Here is a 9,980-nt window from a genome sequence, read left to right on the forward strand (position 1 = left end):
TCTCACTCGGACGATGTAAGTAGATTTCTCCTATCAAATTGCTGGATTAGCCAGGCCTGTGAACAACAGGGGAAGAGCCCTGCTGCTTTCTGGGGAGTTTGTCTGAAGGGATGTTCAGTACTGAGTAGATTTACTTGGTTTAAACCATATGCCTGTTCCACTTTTGCTGCAGCGTAAAGCCAGTTTAAACCCACTCTAAGCTGCATCGTGCATGAGAACATTTATCCTGTAATACTATGCCCTCATCTGTACCTGGAACTCTGGCTGGGGGACTTCTAGTGGTATTTTTACCTTGATTTTAGGTAATGAAATTTGATGTTAAATCCACCAGGATGAGTTTTTCAAGCTGCAGCACACTTGCTGTGTTGTGCTTGGAACTCCAGACTGAGTCCAGGTTTGGGGGGCTGGAGCTCTGAAAGGCACAGAGACTGGCCTGGGGAAAGCCAGCCTGGCTCTGCTGCTATTACAGAAGAGGTGTGAGCATTGAAGTATTTGGAAAACAGAATGTGAAACCAGTCAAATGTCACCTCGGCTGCAAGGCAAACCTTGCACTATGTGTCCCTGAAGTGACCTTCCTTCCAGGAGCACCAGGGTCTCTGATTTGGTCTGGCTGTTGTCACCACATTACATGAATGGAAAGTCGCTTTTTGTTTGTGGAATTGATAACATCTGCTTAAAGGATCAGGCTCATGAGAATTAATGAGCTTCCGTTCTCAACTCTGTGCAGAATGTGGCTGCCTCTTTTGATAAGGATCCTTGTGTATTTGTGGACTCCTCTATTGTTAAAAGCATTTGAGAGGGTGCATGTGGTCAAGTGTTTAAGCTCTCACACAGCATAAGCTGACTTTGAAGGCTCTTAGGCTGTGGACAGAGGTAATTTTAAAACCCTTTGAAAGCAGATGGGAGACTTGCCACTCAGGAGTCTGCATCAGATGCAGCTGTTCCATCTGTCTGCTCTTGGGTATATGTAAGTGGGGATAAGCAGCTCTAGCTCTAAACATCATGGAAATCATAGAGAAGTCGGGCTGGAAGAGTCCTGTAGAGTTCATGTAGTCCAACCCACTGCCTGAGGCAGGATCAGCTCTATACAAGCCATCCTGTATAATCCATAATATAAACTTCTTGTAAGACTACCATCAACCCTGACACAGTGCAAGACATAACAGCCTGCCACAAGGACAGCAGGGGGACCACAGCAGACTATGTCCCGCTTCTATAAATGTTGTTAATTTAAAAGGCAAATTTCTACCTCCACTCCCAAGTCCATACCAATCTGACCAAGGGATAAAATTCCTTCTTGACCCTAGATATGATGATTGGTCTGGCCTTGAGTAGAGGGGCAAGACCCACTTAGCCAGGACCCTCTCTAGTCCTGAGGAAGAGGTTTAAGGTTGTAACAGTCGAGCTTCACTTACTGGTCTGCTTCTGTAGTGGAATAATTGGAATGACACTGCTAAAAGCCATTGTAGGAGGATACCCGTGTCACTTTGAAGTGCAGTGCCTTTGGTTGGGTACGAGGGAGAGGATGGAGTGATCACCCAGGCCAGGATCTCTGTTGTCCCTGTTCCTTTGCAGGACGATGACCGGTGCGAGGAGTGGGAGCGGCACGAAGCATTGCATGAGGATGTGACCAAGCAGGAGCGTGCAGAGGAGCGGCTCTACGAAGAGGAGATTGAGCTGAAGTGGGAAAAGGGGGGCTCGGGGCTGGTCTTCTACACCGATGCCCAGTACTGGCAGGAAGAGAAAGGAGGTAAGGCCAATCGTATGTCTGCTTCTCACTGAAGAGTTGGGCTGGCTGTGAGCGAGTGGCTGAACACCCAGCTTGGCAGGCCCTTCTCAGTCCATCTGAGAGCTCTATGTATGTTGGCTTGCAAGATCTGTAATATTCCATGTGTCTCCATTGCTGGAGAAGAGAAGTTATGTTGTGGTTGGAGGGATGAGAGCTGGGGGTGGGGCGGGCTTGTGCTCCTGGCTGAATGTTGTTCCTGTGATGGGCTTCTCTCCAAGTCACCTGACAGACCAATGCTTCTTTCTTGCCAGACTTTGATGAGCAGACAGCAGATGACTGGGATGTGGACATGAGCATCTACTATGACCAAGGTAACAGCTGAAATATGCTGCAAGGTAGAGGTGGCTCTTGGCAGGTCTGGCAGGGGTCCTCCAGTTATTCTGAGATGAGCTCTAAGGCTGAGAGACTCCCCAGTACAGAGAGTCAGAACTGCTTCCTCCCTGGCTTCTATAAGAAAATGGGGGATCTGAGTATCAAGCAGTGTTTGAAGCTACAGCAAGCTCAGATGGGCTGGGACCTTGGAACAGAAATCTGTAGTGAGGCCATAGTTTGGCAAGAGGAAAGAGTATCAAGCCTGCTCCATGGCGCACACCTTGGGCAGATGTTAAATCTACCAAGGACTCGCATTGTGCCACTTCCTATAACAGTCCAGATGCCTCAGCTCATGGTAGATATGAATCCAATAAGTTGCAACTAAAGCACAGGGCTGGCTTGTCATGCATGTGCTCCTATAAGACCCTGACCCTTCCCAAAGATTAACACCCTGTGGTGCGCTTTTATGCAAATTGGGGTCCTCTCCAAGCATAAACTCTTTGGATTTAAGACCTTTTGAAAGATGTAGCAAAACAGCTGGAACAGCATTTCTCTGGCTGGGTGAAGGTTTCTGCCCTGCTGCATCCTCTAGGAAACATGCTGGCAATATCGTGGCTTTCTCTTCGCAGCTCTGTTCTGAGGGCCTTGTGTTTTTTCCCCAGATGGAGGTGATAAAGATGCTCGGGACTTGATGCGGATGCGGCTTGAGCAGAGGCTGCGGGACGGCTTGGAGGATGAGTCCATTGCAGGGCAACGGATTGGGACCTTTGAGAAGTATACCAAGGTGAGACTGAAAGTCTCTTGCTACTCTGTGGCTGTGCAGGAGACCAGTAAAGGTGAGGCGGTGAGAGCTTGAGGCTGGAGGACCTTGGGCAAAGTGTTCAACCCAACTAATCCAGGAGAACAACACTAGCCCCTGTCAGGGCTGTGGGAGCTATACAGATGGGTTTGACCATGGACAGCAGGGTCTTAGAGCTCCGTGTAATGGCTGGAAACCGAGTTGGTCTGGGCCTGGCTCTTCCTGTTCCTATGACACGCAAACAGCCTGCATTGGCATGTCTGTAGGCCCTGAACAAGAGGCTCTGCCTAAAGCTTTGTGCCCTGAGGTAGGATCACAAACCCTGGGGGAGTTACTCCAGCTGATTATCTGGCATGTTCTCTCTGGAATCACTAAGAGTTAATGAAGGGGTTTTACTTCCAGGGGATTGGCCGGAAGGTGCTAGAGAGGCAGGGCTGGATGGAGGGCCAGGGCCTGGGCAGCAGCACCTCGGGAATGGCAGAAGCGCTGGACAACGAGGGTCAGAATCCCAGGTGCAAGAGAGGATTGGGGTAAGTGCAGCAACCTGGTTCCCCCTCCCCCAGCTCTCACAGCCAGAACGCTCTGGCCACAGGCTCTGCTCTCACACCTCCTGTACCCCACTGGGCAAACACTCATAGTGAGTGGTGGCTTACGGCAAGGGCTTGAGGCAAGCATGAACTGGAAGGAATCCCAGGGACTTTGAGATGTGCTCCCTCTTAGCAGGGCCCCTGCATGTGCTGTGAGTACAGCCTGAGCACCTGAAGCTGAATGGAGAGCTGCTCTACCCTTCCAGCTGAGAGGTGCAGCATTTGCTGTTGGCCCTTGTTCTCTGGCAGCTCTCGGTCAAGAAGTGAACTGGCTGCAGTGAGCCGGTGAAGCCTAAACTATCCTGGGGTTTCTTGCTTTGTAAACTTGTTGCTGCCATATGGGGGAGTGGGCAGAGCTGAAAGCCTTTAAGAAGCATTGGAGCTGAGAGAACGCAGCTTGCATGACAGCCTCCTTGGACTGTGACCCAACTGCTGTCTCTAGTCCTAATGGTGACAGCCGGGTTACCAGTTCAAGTCCCCCAGACCCGTACCCATACCCCCCCTTGCAGTATTACTGCTGACATCCACAGTCTTTAATGTTACCAGTTAGTGGGCCGGCTGCAGGCCGTAGGTTGCCAGCCTCTGCTCTAAGCCTATGACCTCTGCCCTGGTCACCAAGGAGGAAGGCAACCCACTGGCTGTGTGCGGACCTAGAGGGTCAGCTCAGGCTCGGCCTGAAGCTTCTCTGCCCCTCCCACGTGTGAACGCTTTGCAAACATGCCTGCTTTGTAGGCTGTTTAAAGGTGTTGGCTCAGTCCAAGGTAGGCAAGGTGGAATCACTTGCCAGTCCATGGCAGCCAGGATTTGTACAAGAGTGCACATTCCCAGGCCCAGCTCTGGTCTTGCCTGTTGCTCACTGGTACTTAATTCCACTGATGTTAACGTTCCTTATCTGTCTGCTTCTGCACAGGTACCACGGGGAGAAACTGCAGACTTTCAGCAAGGCAAAGAAACCTCGCCCAGACAGCCACATCCTCATCTCAACGGTGTATGACGAGCCACAGCCCCAGGACACCTGGGATGAGCTATTCAGATGCCAGCCACCCACTGCCATGAAGTACAGACGGGACGTGGCATTTGTCCGAGAGACGCACAGTGCTCAGAAGAGCCCTGGCGCCTCTTGAGAGCAACCACCGAATAGAGACTTTGGGACTCCCTTCATGTAACAATAACAACCTTTTTGTACCTGGACACCAGCTTCTGCCTGGTCTGAACCAAAGCAAACTACCAGACTTTTAACAGAAGTGTGTGTCTCTGTGCATGAAAAGTGTCTATGTGGAACCAGGGAAAGTATTCCTGTCACCCAGCTGAGCTCTCTGACCCTTTTCTGTTCAGCCTGGGGTTGTTTCTGACTTGTGCCTTTGTATCAGCATTCAGGACTGCTGTGTGGAGCTGCCGGTGGGCTTGTTAAGGTTCCTGGAATGAGATGGCAGTAGACAAAGGACCTGAACCCAAATCTTTAGCCACAAGCTGATTATTTTTCTTTTGATATCCCAGAAAGGAACTAGTACAGACAAGGCCACCTAAGCACAGTAAGCTTCTGGAGGACTGTTGCAACACAGTGTGCTCAACATAACTGTCACTGGAGCAAACATCCCTTTTTTTTTTAAACTTTGCTATTTCTGTTGTTGAAGACAAACTGCTTTGAGAGGAGTGAGGTTCCTTTCACAGTGAGAACTAGCTTTGGTCCCTACCTGGACAGCACCTGCCCCTGCTGAGACTCGCTTTACACAGCTGTGCAGGTATGGACAAGGCTCTGCCCTGTGCCTAGTGCTGCAGCTTCTCTTCCACCAAGAACCCCCCTAATCTGCTGCTTGTGGCTCTGGTCTCTAGCATTAAGAACTAATCACCAGCAGCATCTACCTAGGAAGGCTGTAGCCTGTGCCTGTTGAGTTGCTATCTCCTTTTCACTAGCTCCAGCTGCTGTGAGTGGGGCTATGCCTGTTTATTTAATTTTCCCTTATTCCAGTGCCATTTCTAGAGTCAACCAGCACTTTAGAGCATAAGAATTGCCAGTTACTGGGTTGGGCCATCTGTCCACCATGCCTGGTTTCCTGTGTCACACAAAGCAGAGGCTGGAAGGGAGAGTGACCTGAGTCTGACCAGGATTATTCCTCCTGTTCCTCTCTCACTTGCAGCCTCCAGCATTTAAGGTCTACAAAGTTCTGAATGAGAGTCCAGTGCTCTAGGGGCCATTTTCCCATTTAACCTGTGTGACAGGAAGATTTGGTCTCTGCTCCCTGGCCCCGGGTATTGCTCTACTCTAAATAAATAGGTTTATCAAAAACTAGTTGCTGCCACCTTCCTTTGTCTGGCTTCAGATACCTGCTTGCCCGTGACCTCGAGCTGCAGCGTATTCTCTGCTCGGAGCCTCTTCCAGCTTGGTGCTGGATGGGAGCAGGGGAGACCCTGCCAGGGCTGGATCAGGGGTCAGGCAGGTACTTGCAGCACGGAGCAGGAGCCAGAGCCATGGGATGGTGGCTTTTCCCTGGATGCGCGCACTGCGGCTGGAGGGGCTGGGGTGGAAGTGGATGTGAATGCAAGCACAGAGACCAGGCAACCTACACCCCTGCAGCACAGAGACGAAGCTTGTGCCAGTTCATTTCCCGCATGGATTCCCTGGGTCTAGGGCAGGGTTGGGCCAGGCCAAGACACCCCTGCCTGGTGATACTCTTCGCCCTCTTCCCGCACTCCAGCCGCCAGGGGGCGCCAAAGCCCGCCCGCGCCTCGGCGGCTTATGGCCAGGCCTTCTCTTCAGCAGCCGCGGGGCGGAACCTTCCTGCCCGCTTCCTCTCGCCCGCCCGGACTCGCCAGGCGGCTACACCCACCGGAAGTGCGGCCGGAACTCATTTGCTGGGACCCGCTGGGGCAGGCACACCCACCGGAAGTGTGCCCGGAACCTTCCTGCCTACTTCCTCTGGTTTGCCCGGACCTCGCAAGCGCGCGCACCCACCGGAAGTGCGGCCGGAACCTTCCTGCCGGCTTCCTTTCGCCCGCCCGGATCCGCCCGGCGAGGACATCCGCCGGAAGCGGCTGAGGGGGTTGCACTCGGGGTGAGTGCGACGAGTCGGCGGGGTCTCGGCGCCCCTCAGCCCCGGGGATGCGCTGAGATGGCGCAGCCCGGCCTGGCCTTCGGGCAGGCCGTCATCGGGCCGCCGGGCTCGGGCAAAACCACGTACTGCGGGGCCATGCGGGAGCTGCTGGCCGCCCTGGGCCGCCTGGTGGCCGTGGTGAACCTGGACCCGGCCAACGACGCGCTGCCCTACCCCTGCGCCGCCGACATCGGGGAGCTGGTGACGCTGCGCGACGTGATGGAGCACCTGAAGCTGGGCCCCAACGGCGGGCTCCTCTACTGCATGGAGTACCTGGAGGCCAACGCGGACTGGCTGCGGGACAGGCTGGCCCCGCTGCGGGGCCGCTACGTGCTGTTCGACTGCCCCGGGCAGGTGGAGCTGTACACCCACCACGCCGCGCTGAGGAACGTCTTCGGCCGGCTGGCCTCCTGGGGCTTCAGGGTACGCGTGGCGGGGCCGGCGCCGGTCACCTCTCGCCTTCTGCCAAGCGGCCGAGTCCCTTTGCGGAGGGTTTTGTAGACGCATCAACAACACTGCCGCGGTTCTCTCCTCCCAGCCGTCTGCTTTACTCCCAGGCGCACGCGCGGTTTACCCCGGCGGCCGTCGCGGCTTGGGGGAGGGGGGAGGGTTTTTACGCCCGGCGAGTGTGGAGCCCCCGGCTAAAAATTAAAACGTTTGTTCCGAGATTTGGAGCCGGGATCTCGTTCAGGTGACACACGTGGGGTGAAAATTGCATGTTCGTCTTTATTCGACGCAGGTTGCGCGCGCTCACACAGGGAAACGCAGGTACGAAGGTTCCCGTAACAAAGCAAACTTGCTGGTCTCGCATCTGATAAATTGGGTAAATGTGATATCGCGTTTACCCAAAGACTCTTGTCTACCTGTGTCCTTAGACCAATGTGGCTGTAACTGACACCTCCGAAACTACCTGGTTCGCACGTGCCTGGTAGCTGGGATTACTGGCCAGACCGCTAATGTGCAACCACACCGTGCGAGCGAGGAGGTAACGTTGAGCTTGTTACGGAGAAACTCGACACGTGCATTCTTGCGTGTGCTCAAATCAACACGTTCCACTTTGCATTTGTCTGGTGCTTTGTATTTACTTTCCTTTTGGGCAAAGAGGTGAAAAATCATAGCTCTAGCGCGATGGGCTTGCGTAGCTGAGTGCTTGTGACTTTCTGAGTTGCGTTTCAGAAGTGTTAAGCTTCGCTACCCCGTAGATTAAGGAAGAGAAAACAACTGTGACACGATTGAGCTTCATATAATAGGGAGCTGCGCATTAGAGCAGTGATGTATGATGAGGTAAAATCTGAAACGAAATTGTTAGCACGATGAATCAGGTTGTCTGTGACTAGATTTAGTAAGTGTTTTTTCAAACTGCATTCGGGGCTAGAAGTGGTTGATTTAAAAAACACGAAGAGGCTGATTAAAAAACTTTCTAGAGGAGGTTGATTTAAAAATGGTTTTGTTACTGCATTATTTGTGCGTGAACTAATAGTTCTGTGGTGAAGGTGGAGCACTTTACCTAGGTCCCATACATCAGAAGTAGAGTTAACTCAGATCAGTTGTCAAAACCTCTGTTAGGGCAGAGAACAGACTTTAGCAATCGCATCCGCGGAAGAAGGAAGTTCAGAGCAAGTGAAAAGGGGGGTCTGGGGTGCAAGAGCACTTGCAAGTTTAACTGTCTCTTCCAGTAATCCTGGTGAAAAAGCCTGGTAATTTCTATAATGCATCTCGTGGTCCAGTACACAGGCCAGTAACCTATACAGCAGCCTCAGTTTGGTAGTCATAGTTTTGCATACTTATACATCCTCTTATCTAGGAAGGACCTAACTGATAACTTTGGTTGTGTTGGTATCTGATTATAACCCCAGAGTCTGGATTAATTTTCCTTTCTTTTGTATCCCAGTGCCCCCTTCTCAAGCATCCCAAATTCTGGCAGGCCTCTGATCTTGCACTGTTTCTCCTTTGTTTCTGTTTGCAGCTGGCTGCAGTTCATTTGGTGGATTCTCATTACTGCACGGATCCTGGCAAGTTCATCTCTGTTCTTTGCACCTCTCTTTCCACTATGTTGCATGTGGAATTGCCTCATGTTAACATCCTTTCAAAGATGGACCTGATAGAGCAGTACGGCAAACTTGGTAAGAGCCCTTGAGAAGGGGATGTGGGGGAGAGAGAAGGGGGGAGTTCTCTGGGGCTGATCCTTGTTAGAGATGTGCTCACTTCTCTATTGGGGTAGATGGGAATGGTGTACAGGGAAAAATTATAACAATTCCTTGGGTTCTTGTGAAATGCACTGGCTTTTGCAGGTGAGTGGGCTCAGGGGTTCTGAAGCTGCTTCTCTGATTTCTCCTTGTAGCCTTCAACCTGGATTACTACACTGAGGTGCTGGACCTCTCTTACCTCGTAGACCATTTAGCTTCTGATCCCTTCTTCAAGAACTATCGTCGCCTCAATGAGAAGTTGGTGGAGGTGATTGAGGACTACAGCCTGGTCTCCTTTGTTCCGCTCAACGTCCAGGTAATTCAGCCTAGGGGATGGATTGCAAATGATGGGAAGTATTTTACTGGAGCTGCCCTACTCATTAGCTTCCTAGGTCAGTACTGTGGCCTGGCTCTTTACTAAAAGGAAACCCCTTGGGTTTCCGTGCACATTGTGTTAGAGTGACGCTGTAGCTATGCTGGTCCAGGGATTATATGAGAGGCGAGAATTTCTTACGGCGATATCTTTTATTGGACCAACTCCATGGTTGGGATAGAGTAAGAGAAGCTTTCAAATGCAAGACATTCTTCATCAGGTCATGCCTTGCATTCAGAAGTTTGTCCGACTTTATCACAACATACAGTTGGTCCAATAAAGGACACTGCCTAAAAACACTTGTCCACGTTTTAGCTTTTTTCCCCAAATCTTGACTGTATCAGGCAGAACTGTGATTCACAAGCTTATTTCTACAGCATTGAAGAACAATACTTGTGTTGACATAGACGCATATGGGCAATGCAGATAGATTTTAGATCCACATCTACTTAATTCCTTCAGTAACAGCCTAAGGCATTGGACAGGGTGCCAGTGAAACTCCGGTGATACTAAACTAGAAGGAATTGCAGATGCCAATGAGGACAGAGAAATGCCAGAGAGAGTAAAGCAGATGGCAGAGAAAAATACTAAGGAAAATGCACAGAGTATTGGAAGGGATTTGGAGAATCCAAAACATAAAGATCCTGAATGAGAAGGCAAAAGCTGAGGTGCTGCAATTCTGAGAGCCCTAGTGCAGTTCTGAAAGCAGCAGGGCTGAGAACAGAGGGCAGATCAGACACGCTTGTAAATGATGTAGAGCAGTATGCAGAGCGGGAGGAAAACGCAGCTTAAAGCACCCGGAGCAGGGAACTGGGAGTTCATTTCGCTACAACTCTTCCGTG

General features: G+C 51.5%; 2 protein-coding genes across 2 annotated transcripts in view; both read left to right on the top strand.

The window, feature by feature from the left end:
• The window catches only part of GPATCH3 (G-patch domain containing 3), an 8,830-nt gene extending 2,493 nt beyond the window's left edge, over nt 1–6,337 (top strand). Inside the window, 6 exon segments of the mRNA XM_025198628.1 lie at nt 1–15; nt 1,576–1,750; nt 2,041–2,100; nt 2,764–2,885; nt 3,303–3,430; nt 4,398–6,337. Coding sequence (XP_025054413.1) covers nt 1–15; nt 1,576–1,750; nt 2,041–2,100; nt 2,764–2,885; nt 3,303–3,430; nt 4,398–4,611 — 714 coding nt within the window. The 3' untranslated portion in view covers nt 4,612–6,337.
• A 126-nt stretch (nt 6,338–6,463) lies between these two features.
• The window catches only part of GPN2 (GPN-loop GTPase 2), a 6,322-nt gene continuing 2,805 nt past the window's right edge, over nt 6,464–9,980 (top strand). The window contains exons 1-3 of the mRNA XM_006019371.2: nt 6,464–7,002; nt 8,546–8,702; nt 8,921–9,081. Of these exons, the coding sequence (XP_006019433.1) occupies nt 6,598–7,002; nt 8,546–8,702; nt 8,921–9,081 (723 nt within the window). The 5' untranslated portion in view covers nt 6,464–6,597. The remainder of the gene's footprint in view (nt 7,003–8,545; nt 8,703–8,920; nt 9,082–9,980) is intronic.

The sequence above is a fragment of the Alligator sinensis genome, unplaced genomic scaffold (genome assembly GCF_000455745.1).
Source record: "Alligator sinensis unplaced genomic scaffold, ASM45574v1 scaffold337_1, whole genome shotgun sequence".
Classification (NCBI taxonomy): Eukaryota; Metazoa; Chordata; order Crocodylia; family Alligatoridae; genus Alligator; species Alligator sinensis.